This window comes from Zeus faber, assembly GCF_960531495.2.
Source record: "Zeus faber genome assembly, chromosome: 5".
NCBI lineage: Eukaryota > Metazoa > Chordata > Actinopteri > Zeiformes > Zeidae > Zeus > Zeus faber.
Genome location: NC_137192.1, coordinates 29,135,499 through 29,158,748, shown reverse-complemented (window position 1 = coordinate 29,158,748; position 23,250 = coordinate 29,135,499). Strand labels below are relative to the sequence as shown.

General features: G+C 48.3%; 1 protein-coding gene across 1 annotated transcript in view; it reads left to right on the top strand.

Annotated features, from left to right (window-relative positions):
• The window catches only part of plxna1b (plexin A1b), a gene marked incomplete at both ends in the record, with an annotated part of 150,113 nt that overhangs the window by 47,521 nt on the left and 79,342 nt on the right, over positions 1-23,250 (top strand). The window contains 4 exons of the mRNA XM_080001597.1: positions 6,437-6,577; positions 19,464-19,564; positions 21,760-21,883; positions 22,328-22,481. Of these exons, the coding sequence (XP_079857723.1) occupies positions 6,437-6,577; positions 19,464-19,564; positions 21,760-21,883; positions 22,328-22,481 (520 nt within the window). The remainder of the gene's footprint in view (positions 1-6,436; positions 6,578-19,463; positions 19,565-21,759; positions 21,884-22,327; positions 22,482-23,250) is intronic.

Genomic DNA, 23,250 nt, shown 5'->3' with positions numbered 1-23,250 from the left:
TGAAAGGCCAGAGGCTCACACATGAATAACCATCAGCCAGGCAGAAGTAGCCGATGAATAGTGGCACCGGTCGGCGATGGAGACAGCATAGCAAATACAAAGTACAGGAGACAGGAATGCGTTGGAGAATCGGACCAACCAGAGAGCTCGAATATTAAGATGGCCGAAACAGGGTGCCTCTAAAAATAATTTTTCCAAATGGACGACTCATAGACTACTGTGTTTCTACAAAGAAAGAGACCTGTCCCCGTTTGGGACACAGAAATTAATAAACACTTTGATTAGTGAAGCCCCCACACACACACATGCATACACACGCGCGCGCACACACACACACACACACACACACACACACACACACACACACACACACACACACTGAACCAAGCTGCTTCTTTCTTCCACTTATTTCCCTCCCACACTCTCCATTGTTGTTGTTTTTTTTTTTTTTGCCAAAGGCAGGCGCCACTCTTACTTCTGAAGAAATTGACGAATTAAATGGGTTTAGTGAGCGTTAATGTCTGCTCTTCTTCCTGCACCTTTAAATAACCCTTTCACTCTCTCTCTCTCACACACACACACACACACACACACACACACACACACACACACACACACACACACACACATGCAGGCTGCATTTTGACAGCAGACATTCTTTGCAGTGTGTGATGAGTGTTCAGCTCCACCATAACAGTCAGCAGCGCTCCACGTCTGTGATATGCGCACATTTCTGAGCCATTTACACAAGGTGTGTGTGTGTGTGTGTGCGTGTGCGTGTGCACGTGCACTCGCGTCACTTCATCACCCTCTCCACCCTGCCTCTTGTCTTTTAACTCCATCTCTCACTCTTCTCCTTCTTCCCGTCTCTTTGTTCTGGAGTTGGGGGCCACTCCTAAATCCCAGCTTTGGTGTGGCTGGGGCCCCTTTGAAATTCCAACAAGCACATACACACATACACACAAATACATGGAAACACGGGGGCCCCCCGACATCAAAGACAGGAATGCTGGCCGCCACCATGATGGACCACTCAAGTGTCGGTGCTCGGTGGAGGTGGTGTGTCTGGGTGGGTGTTAGGACACTCCATTAGTAGACAAAGTATGTTTTATGTTTTCCGGCTATTGCATAATTACCATAAACACACACACACACACACACACACACACACACACACACACACACACACGCCCCTCTCAAACATGCCCCTCCTTCCCTTGTTTCTTTCCTCCTATCATTTGTTTCTTTGTTTCTTTCCTGCCCTCCTTCCTTACTTCCTTTAATTCAGGGGCCTCACACCACAGGCCCCGGGGGCCACTTCCGCATTAAACGGCTTTGTAATATTATCCTGGAAATTAGTTTAAAAATCACAATGCTTACGTAATCCACACAATGGTGCTTGATGTTTTTTGGAATTTGAAACAGATGTTTTTGTTTTTTTTTGCTTGTGTGTCAGGACAGTTATGCCCCTCAATGCAGCCGCCCTACAATAAGACAATTTGGGGGAGGCGCTTAACCCCTCCTTCCTCCGCCGCTCACCTACCGTGCAGTTCTCCTAATGCTACCACTACTCCAACTCTGTCATTCCAGGCCCCTCCCTCCCTCCCTCCCCCCCCCCCCCTCCCTCCCTCCCTCCCCCTCCCTCCCTCCATCAAAGCACATCATGTATGTGAGCTGCGTTGGACATCTCTGGCAGCCATGACAGGTGTCATTCATGCTGACACGCCGGCATCTTATCGCCACGTTTTAACAAACTCCACACACACACACACACACACACACACACAGACTGCACCAGCACCACCACCAGCACTACCGTTACTGCTCACCACCCCCCTCCCTCCTCCCCAATGCCCCCGGCCCCCCACAGCCTGGATCTGAGTCGTGAGCCCGCTATCCTCCATGCTTCTATCAGGGCTAACCAGGCCTGCATGGCGGAGATAAACCGCAGCGACGCTACATGCTCGGGGGGTGGAGCTGGGGGGGGTTGTAGATTGATATGCAGGGACAAGCAAATGGTGGTTGTGCCGGGCGGTGGGTGGGGTGGCGGGAGAGGCGTGGGCGTTTTGGAATGTTTCAAAGTGTCGATGGCGGCAGCTCTTTGTTCCGCTTCTGTCTTCAACGTCCTTTCCCCGTCCTGAGCAGTGTGTTTATTTCGCTTTCTCAAACTTTTAACCGTCTCTCTGCTCTCATCCTTTCATCCCTTTCTTCCTCCGGCACTTTACCTTCTGTCGTTCGTCGCCCCGCCCCGCTCTCGCGCTTCTCCTCCGCTCCTCTGCTTCTTTATCTCATCAATTCATTTCAATTCTCTTTGTTTTTATTGCTCCGGTTTATCTTCAATTAAGACAGTCGCTCTAATGTCTTTAAGGAGCTCTTCATGTTAAATTAGTGCTGTTGACGAGGCTGTGGAAAGGGGCGTTTTCCATTAGCCCCTCCGGCCTTGCACCATTTTGACAAATGACGTCAAGCACTTAGCAGAAATCAGAAATGACCGCTGATCGCTCTTTTGTTTCTGTGGCATCCACGTCTGGACTCCTTCATGGTCAGAGTGGTTCATAGGTGTCTTTATCCACTCAAAAACAAAAGAACATGGAAATGTTGAACTATATGTGGGGGAAAGGCATCACCAGGTGTATATGCATGTGCGCGCGCGCGCGCACACACACACACACACACACACACACACACACACACACACACGCACGTAAATGCACAAATCGATAAACACTCACAATCACACTCTCCAGCTTCCTGTTGTGGTTGTTTGGTCCCACTTCCTGTTATTAGATCTTTCAGCATTGTTTTCTGACAGGGCAGCGTCTTCTGATTCAATTTAACATGATTTCTGTGTAACTTTTTCTGTTGTCTGTCCATCAATCCATCCATCCGCCCAATCACCCAATCATCCATCCATCCACCCATCCATTCATCCCCCATATAGTGAAGGATGGATGGTCTGTTCTGTCCATCCATCCAGCCATGCTGGACTGGGGCTTTTTTGCCTTCACCTGAAAACCTTATTTTCTTGGGCTTTTTGAGATTCATTTTGTTGCAAAATGGCTGAACCCCAAAATACCAGATGTGAAACAGCCTCGGACCACCAGTGTGTGTCTCACCCCTCCCTTGTCCTGTCTCTCTGTGCGGCCCCGCTGGCCGCCTCCTAGCTGAGGGTGGAGCTCCCGCTGAGCCAGTGAATTGCAGACAACTGATGAGTGGTCCTTTCTGCACGTCTTCACCTTCTTCCTCCTCTTCTTCCTCATCTTCTTCCTCACCTCCTTCCTACTCTCCTTTCCCCTCTCCTTCCTCACCTCCTACTCCTCCTCCTCCTCACCCAGCTCCTCTCTCGCCTTCTCCTGCTTTGGGTTTTCATTTGTGGCCCGTGCACAGCCTTCTTTCTTCGTGTCTCTCTCGTCGCTGCTGCTGCGAAGGGCTCTCGGCGATTATGGAATATTTCGAGTCGTATAAAAAAATGTTAATTGCGATGTGCTTACGTCCTAAATTCATGATGACACAACACCACTTTAAGACGTTAAACTGTTAATATTAAATTACAGCATGGCCCCGAGTGCCGTGCGTTTGGGGAGAAAAACTGGAAAGGAGATGAAGTGATAATGGCTCGCACGTGTCGGCGGTGGAGTCTCCTAGTACCAGGGGTGGGACTCATCAAGGCCCTGGTGTCCAGTAAAGTGAAGGCAATTCCTGGTGAAAAATAAATGCCTGTAAAATAAAATAATATAAAATGAAATAATAATAAAATAAACTCCTGAGTTTTCCCCCTGGGTGCTTGTCTTATCTCATCTTAAAATCACTCAGGCATGTGATTCCTTGACTCTGCAGTCTGGCACACAGCTGCCGAAAACGTTTGGAAGGCCAATCAATAAAATGTTATCTCGTCTTAATTTATTTACCCTTACCGTGGTTTTGGTGTGGTTTTGGTGTGGCGGTTCTGCACCGGAGGTGGCTCAACCGGCGGCGGACGCCATCTAAGCGAGGCTTTAGCCAAGCCCCAAACCAGCGGACCGGACCCGGGTGCAGCCGGCCCGGAGACAGATGTGGCTGCCAACCGCAGTGTCATTTGAAAGAGAGGGATGGAGGGCTGAAGCCAGAGAGAGAGAGAGAGAGAGAGAGAGAGAGAGAGAGAGAGAGAGAGAGAGAGAGAGAGAGAGAGAGAGAGAGAGAGAGAGAGAGAGAGAGAGAGAGAGAGAGAGAGAGAGAGAGAGAGAGAGAGAGAGAGAGAGAGAGAGAGAGAGAGAGAGAGAGAGAGAGAGAGAGAGAGAGAGAGAAACGACCTGATCTCCAGTGTTCTTCATACAAAAACAAACAATTTCCCCACTCCTCTCTGCAGTCCATCTTCATTCACTGACCTGTGTGTGTGTGTGTGTGTGTGTGTGTGTGTGTGTGTGTGTGTGTGGATATGAGCCATCCGTGAATGAAATGTATCCTTTGTTTACGGGCCCATTATCCAGATAATAACATCCATAGTTCCTCTCATCTCTCGTTTTATCACAGCCTTATAAGCTCTCTCTCTCTCCATCTCCGTCTCCCTTTCTCTCGCTCTCACACACATACAGATAATGGGTTTGTTGCCTCCGTTACTCTTTGTCAGATTGCAAATTTAGGCTCGGGCGGATTGACGATTAAATCAGCGATCGATGGAGTTGATCGCTGAGGGACATTAATGATGGACGATTTTCTATTTATTTTTATCCGCCGGGAGAAATCCCGTTGAGCATTGAAACGGTGTTACCGCTTTGCATCGTCCATGTTTAGCAAAGAGGTGTGTTTTCGAGGTTAAGTTCAGGTGCGGCAGAACTGTTTCACGTCACATTTCCATTTTATCTGCGCGTGGGAGCGAGCGTCAACAAGGCAGAAATCACGGTCTCATCTGGAAATATCTGCTGTCCGTCGATGACAAATACGTGGCCTGATCCGATCTTGTGATAGGACAGCTGCACATAAGGTCCCGCCCCCGAGCTGCGTCGCAAATCAGCGGCAGAACCGCCTCACGCCCATATTTTACACGACGGTGCTCTAGGGCATCTGCATGCGGGAGCAAGTGTAAAGTAAACAAACATGGACGCAGGAGGAACGTGGCGCTTCGGACAAATTCAAAATGACTCATTGGAAGGATCATGTATTATTACAACATCTGCCTGTACTGCCACGCCGCGGCAAATGAAGGTGAGAGTTGACAACCGTGCCGATGGCGGTTTTTTTCCACATGATTACATTATTTTATTTTTAGCGTTCGCTCCTGGCAAAAAAAACAACAACAAAAAAAAACCTACTTTTTGCAACGCTCAAGCAGACAAATACAGGATAAAAATGAAATGTTTTTGTTTGTTGATTATACTTTTTTTTTTTTTTTTTTTTTAATGGGGGCACATCGGCTGGAGTACATGTGACTTTGTGTTCTTCTGAAGAAAACGACTTTGCTGAACCACATTGCGCTCGGCCCCCATCTCTCTGCGGTCGCCGGGGGCGCCATGGGACGATCGAAGTTGTTGCACGCTCGCCCGAGCCCATTGTCAGGTCAACACCTTGATCGCAAAGATGTTTTGTGTGCATGGTTTGCGTTCACCTATGGTTCTGTGAGTTTGTGTGCACGTACACCGTTTGCATTTACACATTTGTGCATTAATTGGCATTCATCACCCTGTGTGTGTGTGTGTGTGTGTGTGTGTGTGTGTGTGTGTGTGTGTGTGTGTGTGTGTGTGTGTGTGTGTGTGTGTGTGTGTGTGTGTGTGTGTGTGTGTGTGTGTGTGTGTGTGTGTGTGTGTGTGTCAGGAGATTGGCCTGTCGTCCCGTTCGCGTCACTGTGGGCTGATGGCTCTGAGAGACCACCAGGCTCAGTAATGGAGGGCTGAACCCCCTCCCCCCCCGCTCTGCTCTGTTCATTTCGCTGTTGGGATGACTTTGGCTCGCTGCCATTCCATCCAACCAATCTCCTATCTTGTATCTGCACCATTACTTTCCATATCGGGGCACATTATTTGCCATAGCTCACAAAATTAAACTCAGCCATCTGTGTGTTGTTTGCGGGTGTGTACACGGCGTCTTTACCTTATTAGTCTGTGGGCGTGTCAGGCAATTAAATCTCTGGTTGGGAAGGGCGAATTGATGCATCTCACACCACTCCCAATAATCAATTCATTTCTAATTGTGTGTGTGTGTGTGTGTGCGTGTGTGTGCGTGTGCGCGTTAGGGGTGGAAATCTTAAGGCACCTATTTTCTTGATTTCCGATTCTCAGCATCTCTCTGATCAATGGTTCCAAAACGCTGTGCTGGTGTGGTGGATTATACCTCCCCCAGTGTGTAACATTACGCCACGGCTCAAAGGATTTTTTTTTTTTGAGGTATGAACCGGTGTGCATGGGCGGTAGCCGGGACGCCTTAGGTCTGGTGTTGATGGTTCCTTCTGTGTGTTTTGCATCAGATCCTGGTGAACTCGGTGAGTCCCAACCGCCCGGCGGTACTCTACGAGAAGGTGACGGTGAGCGACGGAGGAAGTCCTCTACTCAGAGACATGCTGTTCAGCCCCGACCTGCAGCACATCTACACCCTGACCGACAGACAGGTGAGCAACTCACCCACAGATGAACTCATTTGTATTTAAACATGTAAATGCACATTGCCTGAAAAGGTATTCAGCCCCCGATCCTCCATCCCATCAACGATTGTCACAACCTGGGCTTTGACTCGTTTGACTGGGATTTCTTATTTCTGAACCCCCCACGGTCTTTTCACAGTGCAGCCCCTTCTTCAGTGCTGAGTTGAACCAGCTCTTCCAGCTATGAGAGCGAGTACAGAGGTTTTGGCAAGATTTGCCAATTTCAACTTGCAAAATTGAGTCATGCCGGGTTATTTGGGGAGCCTCGTCTTGGCATAGGTTTTCGATGGGTTTAAAGGGGGCCTATTTCATCAAGTTAATATAAGTCTCTGAGGTTCCCCAACGATGGTTTCAAAGATTTTTGTCGAACATACCACTCAGATTATGCATTGTAGCCATTCTAACATGCCTCTAAACCATCCTGTTCCAGGACGCTCTGTTTGAGTGGGTGGTGCCACCATCCTGAGGCCCCTAGTTCTGTGAGCCAATGGGGTTTGAGCACAAGTTCCGGGTTCTTAGAGCCAATGGGGTTTGAGCTTTATTTCCGGGTTCTGTTGTTTTTAGTCCGTAAACCTTTAGTGATTTCACCTTATTGGTCCACCAAAATCTGTTCCTGAACAAAATTGAGGCGAGAAATAAGGAATCCAGTTACTGAATCTTCACTCATTTTAGATCTACAAGGCCTCATTTAAAAGTTTTTTCCCACCTTCATTGTTGTGCCGTGCTTAGAACACTGACTGGGCCGCTCAAGGACGTAAATTTTCTTCATTTTAAGCCACTGCAGCGTTGCCCTGGCGGTGGGCCGCGTGCGCGTTGTTGTCCTGCTGAAATACAAACTTCTTCCCCACTTAAATCTGGCAGAGAGGAGCAGGTTTTTATCCAGGATCGTTCTGTATTGTGCGCCACTCCCCTTCCCATCATCACTTGAAACTTGGAAGCAATCCTGGCCAAACTGCAAGTCCCTACCGCGGAAAAGCACTATCACCGACCCATTGTACGGTGAGGGTGGTTTTAAATGGCTGATGTGCAGGGGTAGATTTAGTCTTCAGATCTTTGCAGTATCTTCCGAGTGACAGAGTTTGGCAAATTCTTACGGCCAAGAATGCTTTTCTCGCATCTTTTTTTTTTTTTCTTTCTTTCTTTTTCTTTTTTTGACACCCTTCAGGGAAGACCCCTCCATAATTAAAAAGATTATGAATACTTTTAAAATCTCATCATACATTTTTAAATTAAATACATCTTTAATAAATTGCTGGAAAGGTTTTTTCCTTTTCATTTGGCGTGGTGCTCAGTGTATTGAACATCAGGTGGAAATAAATCCTAAACTAATATATTTAAAATATAAATCAGAGTTTTGCGGTCTGAATACCTTTTCAGGGCACAATATATACATATCACTCACATATACACACTAACTACACACATATTTGCAAACCCTAATGAATTGCCCAAACAAAATGGAAAACAGCCTTCCATTCTGTGCAGAGGTGAGATGGAAACCAAAGGAACTCGACCGTAAGCCTGAAATAATTGAAATAACAGAATCATAGAATCATCTGCATATAGTAGACACACACACACACACACACACACACACACACACACACACAGACACACAGACACACAAATAAAGCCCCACTATAGCTATCTATTGTTAACCCCTATGTTCAGCATGTCTCCATAAAAACATTACCAGAGGTGACGGCAGTGCTAATGATGCCTCATTAAGATATGTAAACACACACACACACACACACACACACACACACACACACACACACACACACACACACACACACACACATATCCCTTCCTAATATTATCATGTTCCTACACAACATCCTTCACTCCGAGAGGCTTTAACTAACCTGAACCTCCACAGGAGTTTACTGTCAGTCGTCTAGAGTTAGTTGTTGTTTACCTGAGAGCGGCTGCCTGCATCTTCAGCCACACACACACACACACACACACACACACACACACACACACACACACACACACACACACACACACGTGCACGCATACACATACACTCACACACACACACATACACACGCGCATAACCAAAACCAACTCAGTAGCACAGCGGGGATCTAATAATCATCCCATTACACAAACACACACACACACACACACACACACACACACACACACACACACACACACACACACACACACACACACACACACACACACACACACACACACACAGTGGGAGTGTCACAGGTCACACATGTGGGCTGTATTCATGCTCCACAGGTCCAGCTGCTCCACTCCACACTTTTTCTGTCTCATTAGAAGAATCAGAGACTGAGGGAGAAGGGAAACGTTACTTTTATGAATGTGCCTTTAATCAAGATCACATGAGCCAAGTCTCAAGGGCTGTAACGCATTATGTACTAACGCCATTATAATTTAATCATATTTGTAATAACTTGCCTCAACGTAATACATTTAACCATCATCACGTAATAACACCCACATGTTGTAATAACTTACTCTGGTAGTATTGCAGGGTTCCAATGATGAATATGTAGTAACTCAACACAACACACTCAACACTCACACTAACTCTGGTGTATAATAACACTAGATTTGGTGTCACTTTAAGATGTTATGAAAAAATGCGAGTATAACCACATAATAAACTGAAATTCAATGCATTTTGGCAAGTATCCCATAATGTGTTGTTTCAAGGGCTCATGTTTTGTGGCCCGGCGGGCCCCAGGCTGGCTTAGTAAGCGGAGGTGACTCCAGTTGTGGAGGTTAGTGGGGCCTGTTCCCTGAACTGTTTACCATCTTCACAACCACTCCAGTCAAGGGCATCAGGGACACACCCACACAGCCAACGCACTTTTGTACGTTTAATCTCTTTTTCAGATCCAACGGACGCTCATCAGTCTGAGTTAATATGAGGTTTATCATCAGATTTTAACTCTGATACAACCAACCACTTTTTTTAAGTAAAAAAGATATTGTAATTAAAATGACCGTGTATTCATTTCCTAACAACGTCACTTCAAGATGAAGAATGGTAATAACTAATTATCGTCCGTCCTTGTGTGACACGCACGTGCACGCACGCACACACAGACACACACACACACAGACACACACACACACACACACACACACACTCAGTGCATGGACACTTTTTCTGTCCTTCCTTCCCCTTCCCGCTGTTCATTTCTCTGTCCGTGTGTCTTTGATCCCTAGTAATAGTTAGCAGCCTCTGGGTTAAGTAGAAAAGGGCTTTGGGTTGCCAGACCTCTATATCCAAACCCCCATTTTTAGCGCTAACGACTGGAGGGGGGTGCCATTCTTTTTTTCCAACCCCCCCCATACCATCCTTATCCTTCGCTCTCTTGTCATTACTGCCCACTCCCGACTTGCCCCATCATCCCCACTTTTTACAATCCTCACTCTGCCGCGCACACACACACACACACACACACACACACACACACACACACACACACACACACACACACACACACACACACACACACACACACACACACACACACACACACGCTGCTGTTTTTTCATCTAAGCCCAAATTGAGTGCCCCCAACCCCACCTCACCCTCAGCTCAGTGCTGCCTTCCACTGATCCCATTCTGGAGTTTTTAATGAACCTCACCCCCACCGTTCCAACCCCATCCTCTCGTCTCCTTTTTTTTTTTTTCTCCCTTCCCATCTGCTCTGCCCCCCCCCAACAACTGATGTTGTTTATTTCTCTCTCATTGTCTCTTGATTGCCCCCAACACACCACACACACCTCCTTCACCCTTCTTCTTTCTCTTCATCCTGACACTGCCCTCTGGTCCTCAAGGATAGAGAAAAGGTTGAACATTTTGGAGTTGAAGGATGGTTTGGGGGTGGAGCTAATACAAGCCCATTTGAGATTCCCTTCACGCACACAGAAAGTAGCTCATATCTCTGGACGTACACACAAACTTGTGTGTGTGTGTGTGTGTGTGTGTGTGTGTGTGTGTGTGTGTGTGTGTGTGTGTGTGTGTGTGTGTGTGTGTGTGTGTGTGTGTGTGTGTGTGTGTGTGTGTGTGTTCGTGTGGCGTTGCCCGCAGGGTTTCCTAAGACAAGCCAAGCACATTAAGGTGTCACTGGACATATCCACTGATGCGTAGCCTTCGAAAAGTCCTCCCATTCCTCGTGTTCTCCCCTCTCCTTTCTCTCTCTCTAACACACACACACATGCACACACACACACACACAGTTGCAGCAAGGGCCAGGCGGTGAGTCACATTTAGGGGTGAGGCTCAGTGATTTATGACTAGCTCCGTTGCAGCTATATTCATCACTGTCATTATTATCAATGGAGGATATGACTGCGTGTGCGTGTGCGTGCGTGTGTGTGTGTGTGTGTGTGTGTGTGTGTGTGTGTGTGTGTGTGTGTGTGTGTGTGTGTGTGTGTGTGTGTGTGTGTGTGTGTGTGTGTGTGTGTGTGTGTGTGTGTGTGTGTGTGTGTGAGCAGTGGGGAAAAAACATAAAATGATAGAAAGTTAATTTATTTTTTCCTCATGGTCATTGTATATTTTATATTAATAATATATGCTGTGTGTGCTTGTATAAACGATTTTTTACAATTATACATTAGTGCGTGTGTGTGTGTGGATGTACTTGCGTGTGCGCTATGATTATCACATTGGTTAAAGGTCTAGACCAGCTGACATTTTGGAAATCTTGGTACAATGGATAAGGAACCATTGCACAATGCCCCACACACACACACACACACACACACACACACATACACATACACATACAAACAAACAATGCACCTTGCCCTATTCCTATCTCAAAAATATATTATTTGAAAATGGAACGGTCCACAGTTGAGCGTGAAATAGTTTTATTTTAGATTAGCACCTTGCGCCACAGGCAAACCTAAGCTGCTATTTTCCCTGCCATTATTTCGACAGATTTTAACGGCAAGTTCAAAACATAAATGTTGCCATTCCACTCAACCTCAAGTTGTATAATAAAAATAAAAAAAAAGCTCCAAGCTTGAAATGGCGAGAAACTGTGGAAACTCCTCGCTGCGGTGCAGAAAAGTGCTCCCTCGGGCCTCGATAGACGCAGCGACTTATTGTGTGATTATTCAGTCAAAGGTTTTAGCTCGAAGGTTTTAGCTCGTGTGTGTGTGTGTGTGTGTGTGTGTGTGTGTGTGTGTGTGTGTGTGTGTGTGTGTGTGTGTGTGTGTGTGTGTGTGTGTGTGTGTGTGTGTGTGTGTGTGTGTGTGTGTGTGTGTGTGTGTGTGCACGCGCACACGCACACGCACATATACACACAGTCACTGCTATTCCCTACCGGCAGTGGCCTTTATTAACTGAAAAAAGGGTTTGACAACTTATATCTTCCGCAACAGATTCAGGATGCTGTGTGTGTGTGCGTGTGCGTGTGTGCGCGCCCGCCCTTTTGAGCCAATCTCATTAGCAGACACTTTAGCACTGTCTGTCGTCACTACAAATTATAAGCGGCTGGTTGTATCAATCAAGACTTGACATTGAATGTAATGTACACAGCTAATTAGCGACGTCCTGAGCGTCTCTGGGGTTCATTTTGAGCCATTTATCAAGTGTAGGGAAGTGAGGAACTTGCATAACGAACCAGCTCTGGACAAATATTGTTGCGGTATGGCTCACGGTGAACATCTCGCTCTCCAATAGCAGGGAAGAACCTTTCAACGTTTTAATTTGCGCACGCACGCACGCACGCCATCCCGCTCAACTCCACGCCCAGTTGTAAGACGTACAACTTGAGTTCGGTGGTTTCTGCTGACCTTTCTGAGAATCCACATCAGGGTGAACTGCGCTGTACACACCTCTCCCCTCCTTATGTGCGTATACAAACACATTAGCTCCTCACGCCTACACTGCCATTTTCTGGATTTGCACACATGCACAACCGCGCACACACGCACAAACACACTTCCAATCCCCGCGTACGGATGGGGAGGTGGTCATTGTTATGTAAATGTTAATAGTCCGGGCGCACTGAGGCGAGCAGAGCAGCACGGTGGATGGCGGGGGTTAGCCATGTATGCACAGCACTCAATTACACAAGTTCACACCGCTATAGCACCACTCCTCCATACAGTGCACCACGCACACACACACACACACAAACGCACACGCACAAACGCACATGCACACCCAGGCACGTGCATGCAAATGTCTGTGATCAGCGGCTTGCCTTTGCGCCCACTCTACTACTTCTTTCTTTCTTTCTACCCCCCCCCCCCCCCGGTACTTCTTTCTTTCTTTCTATCCCCCCCCCCCCCCCCCGCTTGTTACCTTTTATCGATTCCCCTCGGCAATTACTCCGTCCTCCTACCTTCTCCTCCTCCTCCTCCTCCCTATCTCTCTCCGTTTCGCTCTGGCATGCTGAGCATGTCTGCGACAGCCTTCTTTTTTTTTTCTCTCCTTGTAATTGCAGCCATTTACACCGGGGAGCTGCTGGGTACGACCACGGTCGCTCGCCCTGCACCCCCAGCGTAACGCACGCAGCGGCTCGGCGAGGTGCCTCCTTCCAGAACGCAGCAGGCTTCCTGTGGTTCTGTGTAATGTCCTACGTAGACCGTGTTGACATCACTGGCGTCTGTTTCTGGTGATATTAATAGAATGAATCCAGCGATGGAACTGCCTTCATTCAGAGCAGGGCCCAGCATTACCTATCTTCAGTACTAACTTACCAGTTATTGGTTGCCAAAAGGACAAAATGGTTGTCGAGTTAATAATTATTTTATTATTGAGTGATGAGGATCCAATATAGTTGTAATCCGTATTTTCCTTGGCCTACGTTTCCTGACAGTACAAGATAGTTGACAAGGGCCAAAATCCTGTTGCCCAAGTTGCGAGGGACACCCCACCCTACACGGGAGCGTGCAAAACGGAGCCAAGGAGGGGAATTGGGATTGGGCCTTACTCTTGTCTCTTCATCTCCACCCTGCCCTCCTCCAGCCGCTTTGGAGGTCGGGCATTGTGAGCTTGGGGCAGGAGGGTGGATGAGTGAGGGAAAGATGTTGATTCTCTCCTGAGGGTGATGTGGGATTGCTTCCTTCTCTCTCCCTCCTTTATTTTTTCGTCATACTTCCATCAGAACTTGCCGAAGACGTGATGCCATTTGTTCCAACGAACTCTGTGATGAGAGCACTCCCTAACTTACTCACACACTCTCTGTCTCCCTCTCCGTGTCTATTATACTTCACCCAGAGGATGGAGTGATGGGGCCAGCTGATAGGGTTAGGCGAGATGGAAAGATGGATAGGGAGGTTAATCTCCCTCTCTCTATCCCTCTCTGTCACACTCTCAATCAGGCAAACAATCAGTCCTCCTGTTGCGTGGCACTGATTGGGGATGGGCTGTGGATAAGGGCGGTAGGGGTGCGTTGTGAGACAGGCTGATGTGGAACGGGGCCAGCGGAAATCTGGCACTAGCTTGTTGGAACACCCATCAGTAGGTGTATCATCACGGCCCATCTGTCGCTCCCGTTGGCCCTCGCTGTAATGTATGAACGGACGCAAAAACCAACTGTTGACGGGGGCCAGGGACAGGCCGAGAGCTGAATGATGAAGCACACCTTGTCCTTATACTACAGTCACAGTGACGGTACATTAGGTCAGTACCCCCAACTCCGCTCGCAGGAGCGCTTCACCGGCCTCACCGGGAGCTGAGTTCCTGGTTTCTGAAATGGTTTCTGCAGTGGAAAGGCCTCTATTAATGCCACCAGTTCTGGTTACACAGTTCTAATGCACTCCTATAAGAAAGTGATGTTTTGGATTGACGCCTATAAATGTCTATCCAATATACCCTCAATATACAGCTTCTAAATGACGTTTAACAGATGGAAAAGTGCCTTTTCCCATCACTCCCGCTCAGCCCCGCTCGAGGGGTCTTGCTTGGTGGAGGGTGTTATAAATGCCAGCTGTGCTTGTTGCCACGACTGCTGTGTGGTGCCTCGCTCTTCACAAAGTCCATTTACTCAAGTGACAGAGTCATTAACCAACCTGACTGCCTGCCTTTCCCGTCCACACTTCATTAGAAGGACACACACACACACACACGAACATGGCTACCGGTCTGGCTACCCTATCTACTAGGGCTGTGTGTTGGCAAGGACTTTCGGCACGGTGCAGATGTTTTACCGAATGCAAAGTGGTCTTGTTTTGCATGCGGAGCGTACTTCAAATCCCAGGCGAACATATTAAGTGGCCGACCGGAGGTTGTTCTCTTTGATGTTTTTCAGGGCTTTATTTAAAGTCTTACATCTAGGTCGACGCCCCATGTCCATTTTTTCCATTGGAGGAAGCCGGTGGATGTCCGAGCGTCACACCATGCTGGAGGAAGAGAACCGCATGTTTGCTGTGGGAAATGATGAGGTGTGTGACGTGGTGGAAGGTTAGACGGGGAGATGGTTGCGGAGAGAGAAAACCACGGATGATTTCTGTCCCAATCAGAGCATCTCCCCATCCCCTGACACCCCTAAAGACCTAATTCACTGAAACAGGTCCGTGCCGAAACGATTTGCGTTGACCGCTCAGGTGGCCAGTTTCCTCAATCCGTCTCCAGAGCTTATAACCGATTTAGCTTTTGCACAACGTTGCCACGGATTGATGGTGACAACAAACGTATGTGATGTAACGCGGTTGGATTGATCGCTTGGACAGCTGTCTGGCTGAGGCCTTGCTCTTACAGTATCTCTCTCTCTCTCCCTATACGGCACCGCCACTGTCCTCCGTCCCCTCCATCCTCTCGCTCAGCACCCGGCAGTCTCAGTCTTGTTTGTCTCACGTCTTAACTCCGATCGGTCAACACTTTGAGCCGCTAGCCAGCTATTGATCTCCTAAGCCCTTGCAATCCAGTGGATGTACACATGCCGGCCTGCCTTGGCGCTGGCCTCCTGCCGCGATCACGCCCTCACTCCCCATGGAGGCTGGTGAATCGGTGCCAGGCTAAAGGGTCAGCCTCAAGCGCTGCCGATCGCACGAGGTAATGACACACACTGTGTGTAGTAGCTCTTCTCTCGCCTTCCTTCCCTCTGTCACTCTTGGCTTTTGCTTCCTGTGCTGCCTTCTACCTTCCGCCTTTCTCTCTCACTTAATACTATTTAATACTCTGCTACCGCGTTTTTTTTTAATGTTTTTTTTTTTTTGTTTTTTTTTTCATCAAACCCCCCCGCCTGCGACTCTTATGCCTTTCCCTTTTTCTATCCATCTCCATCCCTCTATATTCCTGAGGTGTTTGGTAATTACGTAGGTTGGTATTGATCGCCGAGCGTAGTGGTGGTTCGATGGCGGTGCAGATTAAATCGCCACTGATGGAAGATGATGGACGTTTATTGAAATTGCGCTGGCGTGGCTAACGCCCGCTTGCCGAGCGGGAAGGGAGGGATGATGGAGGGAATGATAAAAGGTACAAGCTTTTGTCTGCTCCTCTCCTCGCCCTGCCCCAACCCCCTGCCCCCCCCGCCTGGTGGAAAAGAAATCAACTATAGAACTTTGTTTTCATAAAAACCTGTCTTGCTCAAAAAAAAAATTCTAGTTGATTTTTTTTAATTTTTTAATTTTTTTTTTTTTTTTGTGAAATAGGAAAATCCCGCCCGATGTAGTTCTATGGCCGTCTGCGGATCTGATGAATTGAGAAAATCATGACCCAAATGTATCACATTTTTAAAAGAGACGGCTCACAGCCTCCCCTGTAAAAAGAGAGGAAAAGCTACAATGATGTCACTCCCTTTTATGTCTTCAGATTTTATAACCAATGAAAAGCCACACTTTGAAGCTTTACGGGCCCTCTGGGTTTTTGGAGGTGACCGTTGCGAAAAGGAGCCGCCTAGCGCGGCGCTCCGAGGCGAGTACTGTAAAATGGACGGACACATATATATGTTTATAGCCGACAGACAATGTCGGGTCATTGCGAAGGGGAGACGGGCGGAGAATTAGGTTAGAGCCATGGACGCTATTGTAAATAAGGGAATGGGAAAGCGAGGGGACGGCGGCCTGGTTTATAAGGTCATTTAAAGGAGTAATGTGGCGCACTGACGGGAATGGGCTTTCATTAAAAGAGCCATAGAGAGAGAATCTGTGCGTGTGTGTGGATCCAAAGCATGTGTGCTTTCTTCAACATCAAGCACGCACGCAAGCACGCACACACACACACACACACACACACACACATACATACAAAATCCAATTAATGGCACCAGTAAAGCAGTTCATCCCCCCGCTGGGGAAAACAATGATCGTTGGGCGCTACCCCGATAAACAGCGCTCTCTACACCACTCCCATGTAATGGAGCCCATGGCGCGACGTATTCCCAGCGTTCTGCTTACTGTACCGACACAGCAGCGAGGCATTGACTGTGCGAGCCACTGGCGGTCAGTGACGGGAGGGGGGGGGGGGCGGTTTGGCTTCTGCTAGGTTATCATTGTTCACAGAGCCAGAGTAAAGTGAGGGTCTCACAGGGAGCACAACAGCGTTGTGTGGTGGGCTTTGATGCAACGAGATATCGGCTGCTTTGGTCTCTCGGCGTCCTCCTCATCTTTATACTTCCCGGATTCCTTTTTCCTTGCCCCCCCCCCCCCCCCTAAAATCTCCTCATCCGATCCAGCCGTCACCCACATCATTGTCTCCGGGGTCATGTGTCAATGGGCTCAGTCTCCTCAAGAGTGTCCTCTTGCATCGTTTATTGACATTACTCAATCTCTCTCTCTCTCTCTCTCTCACAGCTTCTGACTCCACCCCCCCCACACACACACATCTATCCTTAACTCTGTCTCTCGACAACAGTCCCCCATCTCTGATTCTGGGCTGCTCGCCAAGTGGAACTGTCACTGTACTGTACTCTGGTCGGAGTGGTCTCGTTGTGTTGCTGTGCTGTGTGCGCTGGCTGGTGGCTTGGCGTCATGGTGGCCTGGCGTCATGGTGGCCTGGCGTCATGGCTGCTTTCATGAAATCACGCGTCTCCTCCTCGGAGACGTGAAATCAGAGAGGGTGTGTGAGAGCACAGTGGCTCTTCCGTGTCGCTTCCTCATTTCATATCTGACCTGGCCCAGAAGCCATTCGATTTCTATGCGTTGACATTTCCAGGGGTTAGTCGGCGTCAAACATGTCAGATACATTTTGGGAGCGTTTATCCTTTCATTTAGAGTACGGTTGTGTCCGTTAATCCGCATTGGAAACCTGCGTTGTGTCCTCCGCCCTTTTTCCATCTTGCAGCGAACCTACGTCAGCTTCTTCCGCACGTCCATCTTCTGTTGCGGCCATTTGTTCTTTCACTCCACTTTCATCGCTCCATACATTTCTCTTCCACCGCTCTGCCTCTATCATCCAAAGGTTGGACCCCGGCTGGGCCAACAGCAGCTGGGGTCGTGTGTGTGTGTGTGTGTGTGTGTGTGTGTGTGTGTGTGTGTGTGTGTGTGTGTGTGTGTGTGTGTGTGTGTGTGTGTGTGTGTGTGTGTGTGTGTGTGTGTGTGTGTGTGTGTGTGTGTGTGTGTGAGTTTGTGTGTGTATGTGTGTGTGTGTGTGTGTGTGTGTGCGTGAATGTCCTCACAATAATGGTGTTACCCAAGGGTAAGGGTGTTAAATGCCTTTACTTGCTGATCCTCCAGCTCGCTCTCCACCACACGCGTTAATGTTAGCCTCCAGTGGCAGACTGAAAGACACACGCACACACAAGGGGTTTGGGGATCAAACAACTCCAAGACTTAGGGGCCCGTCGGTTAAGAGAGTCGAATGTGGTGCTGACTGTTTCGGCACGCATGCACGCACACACATTTGTTGCACTATCAGTTTGACCACATGTTTGCAATTTGTCTGTCATACACTCAAATGCACCACATCCTTCATGAATATCAAAAACACACACACAGACTCACACAGAGACACACACACACACACACACACACACACACACACACACACACATTTGGATCCATTGGGGTCATGTGGTGAACAATCTGTTAGCACTGGCCAGTATGGAGCGTTACCTCGACCACTTAGGATATTTTATAGGCAGTATCACTGACCCATTACTAAGCCACCGCTACGATGACCGAGAATGACACAAACGCACAAAAACGAGCACATTTACACACACGCGCACAACAACACACAATTCACTGCGCACCATCCATTTGGCATCTACACAGCAGCATGCAAGTCTGTCTATGAACCACTATACACGCACATACACACACACAGACACAAACACACACTCACACACACGCACACCTGAACAGACATTAACAAAGATGGACGGACCCACCTTGATTCATTGCTCAAGTTTGTGTGCACACAATTTCCACAACTCACACATACACACACACACACACACACACACACACACACACACCCCAACAAACAATGGGGGTCTGTCCTTCTGCTCCTCCGCCTCCCATCGGCTTTGGAGGTCACCTGTCAATCAAAAGCGATGTTGCCACGGCCACCTGTCAGGCGTCCCAGCGTGCCTCGCAAGGCGTCTCCCGTGCACGCTTCACTGGACGCTGTCACACGCCGCTGGACCCGAAGAACTCCAAGGGGCACACATACATGTGCACGCACGCACAAACACACACACACACACAAACCCATGATCTAGTCGAGGATGGCACTGTTTTTATTTTTTTTCCTATTGCTGATTTGAAAGCAGTGTATTCATTTCTTTAATCTCACTTTATTTATTTTTTTATCTCTCTTCCCCTTCCCACCTCTCTCTCTCTCTCTCTCTCTCTCTCTCTCTCTCTCTCTCTCTCTCTCTCTCTCTCTCTCTCTCTCTCTCTCTCTCTCTCTCTCTCTCTCTCTCTCTCTCTCTCTATCTCCCTCCCCACACAGGTGGTGAGGGTTCCAGTGGAGAGCTGTGAGCAGTACACCAGCTGTGGAGAGTGCCTCGGCTCCCGGGACCCTCACTGTGGCTGGTGTGTTCTCCACAATGTGTAAGTAGCACACACACATTCACACACACACACACACATACACCCAATAGGCTTTTGGAAACATTTCGGCTTCTGCACTCCGATGAAAAGTCAATTTCTTTGCATAAATCAACAATTTAGACTGCGTGTGTCCTTGTCCGTGTTTCGTTGCCCCGAGGCCGATTAAATGTTTCAAAACCTGACAGAATTTCATCAAGCTTGGCTCTCTCATCTTAGGGATGCAATGTTTTTTTTCCCTCTTTCATAAAATGTTCATTTTGGGAGAGCCAACATATACCTCATATCTGTACGACGGCAACGAAACCTACGTAGTTCCACCGTGTACCACTCCCTAATGTACCTTCAGGTAGTGTGTAAAAGTGTATGATCAATAAAGACATTACTTAACACTCGCTGAGGCGTGGAAGTTAATGAAATAAGAAGATGAATACATTTAGATTAAAGCGTGGTCTGTGATCCATCAGCCAGACAGCAGTCCGAGTGGCGGAGAAATGCCTTTTCACTCTGGCTCTTCACACCTGCACTGTGGCAACGCTTCAGAACATGTTGGGTTTAAAGTGGAAATCCATGACGTCGTCTGTGTTGGGTGGACTACGATACAAAGTCCCAAAAAGCCATTAGAAAGGGCAGGAATTTGGTTTTACTTTTACTGTTCGGTTTTGTCAGGGCGACATAATGGTCTGAATCTCTGAGAAGTCAGTGAGTGGTTGCTTGGTTTAGAAATTAAGACATTTGATGAAGGTTCCTCATGCATAATGATGAAATATGGCATGTTTAGAGGTGTGTGTGTGTGCGTGCGTGTGTGCGCGCGCATCAGACGGTACGAAGGAGCCATATTTCTCCCATTAAGACTCCATGGCTGGAGGGAGCGTGTGCGTACGCGTGCGAGCTGCTGGATGTTATTAAAAGGTGACAGGATTTTAAGAACCTCACGCAGAAACACCTCCAGCACTTGGCATAATGCCATCACCACTTGTTGCATTAATTACACGTACAAAACATATCGGCAACCCTCTCCTCTCCTGCAGGCAGAGACGCAGACACACACACCGGCGCCCGCTCCGCTTGTTTGGCTGCTTTTAATCTCAACGCGCAATTATGATCGACCCAAACGTTCCGTAACCCACACCCACGTCGTGTTTGACCTTCTTGCGCGACACGCCTCGATCCTGTCGCACCTGATGAGGCCGTCGCGGACAGAACGGGCTGCTGCTAACTGGCTCTTATTTACAAGTCTGGGATAAGGCCTGCGGTCAGCCACACGTAATGATAACGTTATAATAATCATGAAATCCTAAAAAAAAATTAAAAAGTGAAGCATCCGTCAATGAAAAAAATCAGATGCAGTGGAATGGTCCACACAATGAGGCACACATTTGAATGGACCACTAGGAGTCTATTATGGTAAAATATCTATGTGCAAGTAAATGTGTATGTAAGTGTGTGTGTGTGTGTGTTTATACAAGATACATTACTCAGAGTATGGGAATTTGTGTGACAGAGTGTTCTCTGGTGACTCATTGGGAGTGATTGGTGACAGCAAAGTGTGTGTGGGTGTGTGTGTGTGTGTCTGTGTGTGTGTGTGTGTGGGTGGTGGTGTTTTTTCTTCTGCCCGCACTTATTGTGAAGCCATAGTGCCTTGTCAGCATTCCGCGTCCATTAACACACACATTCATCCCCGCTGCACGGAGCTGCTAATGTCAAGCACGGAAGCTTTATCACAGCTGATGTCTTATGAATGGTGGATAATAATAATTATAAAAGCCAGAATATTTACATGAACAAAAGCTGCCGGGCTTTTCAACCGGTGACGTGGCAGAGCGGAAGGGGAGACAGGGTGGTGCCGTGGCACTGAGGTATTAGGCTTGCACAAAATGTCAGGGCCAATGGGGGATGATGTAAGGGCCCGCCGTGATGCCGGGGAGAAGGCGATGAGCCTGTTCGTCTTCCGTTATGACTCCCGCTCCCCGGTGTCAGCAGGGGGGGGCGCGGCCTGTTTATCATTTTTACACCGGTGTCATTTCAGTTTGACAATTGCTCACATGGTCTCCCCCGATTGTCTCCTCTCTCCCCGTTGTTATCCGAGCATCTCTGCCCTCCCCTCTCCCGTTTTCTCTTTCTCTCACTCGGCGTGCGTTCGGGTTCCGTCGACGCACCGCTGCCTCTTTATGAACCAAAACTATTTTGTGGTGCAGGTGCTCCCGTAAGGACCGCTGCGACCGGGCCGCCGAGCCCCAGAGGTTCGCCTCCGACCAGCGGCAGTGCGTGGAGCTCAGCGTGCAGCCCCGGAACATCTCCGTCACCATGTCCGATGTCCAGGTACACCACCCTGCCCGTGCGTGTGCGTGCAACCTCAAACCACCTGCAGCACCTCACTGTAACTGTATTGGAATGACTGATTACAATACACCCCGATTTCTGTCCGCACATTAGCACGAACACATTAACCTTGCCATAACGACTCCCGCTATCGCTGATATACACGTGCAGACACACACACACACACACACACACACACACACACACACACACACACACACACACACACACACACACACACACACACACACACACACGCACCACCTCCCCAATTGCCCCCACACACCCATTAACCCTTATGTCATCTCATAACAATCCATGTTACAGCCTGTCCTTCCATTGATCTTTTGTACCTTCTCTCTTTCCCACTCTCTCTCTCCCTTACTTTCTCTCTCTCTCTCTGTCTCTCTCTCTCGCTCTTGCTCGCTCGCTCGCTCAATTCAGCTGGTCCTTCAGGCTCACAACGTGCCCGACTTGATGGCGGGGGTCAACTGCTCCTTCGAGGACTACGTGGAGACGGAGGGGCGCATCCAGGGTGGACACATCTACTGCTTGTCCCCCTCCGCCCGGGACGTCCTCCCCATCACCAGGAACAGAGGTCCGGGGGCGAGAGGGAGGAGAAGGGTGGGGGAGGGAGGGACGACGGCACCAGAGGGGATGATGTCACTCAGGCGGTGGTTTGGTTGGGGTGGGGGGGGCAGTGTTACCCGAACCTATGCACAGAGCACCCTGTCACAGCCCATAACGCTCCACCCGATTCTCATTTCATTCTCCCAGAATAGCTGCTGCGATTTATTCTATAATTCCCATTGTCATGCATAATGTGCCCATTGTCAGTTTTGTTTTTATTTTTATTTTTTATTTTTTCACAAAACGATGAGTTACACTCGTAACTTATTTTCAAAGCGGTGACTCCTTGCGCTCTGCCTCGTATTTAAAAATATCCTCATTTTGTTTTTTGTTTTGATTCCTTTTACCGTTAAGGAGTTGGCTTCACATCAAATTTGGTCACGCATGGGGATGAAGAGAAAGGAAGGGGAAAAAAAAACAAAACAAGAAAAAACACAAAGTCTTTCAAAGCGCCAGAGACTGTCACGTTGTTTGGATTGTTCAAAGCCAGATCTGAGCCGTTGTTCATCTGCATCCATTACGCCCCATTATGAGCGCTCATCAGCGCCGCCGCTCCACGGCTGATTGGTGCGGCTATTTTTAAACGCCTCCCCGCTGCAGGTGCGACGTGAGGCGGCCTCGGGTTTTCGTGCGCGTATGTGAGGAAATTAAATATCAAATCTTTTTTTTTTTTTTTAAGGAAAATGAAATAAATACATAAAAATCCTTATGGGACAAACTGCACATTTGTCAGGATT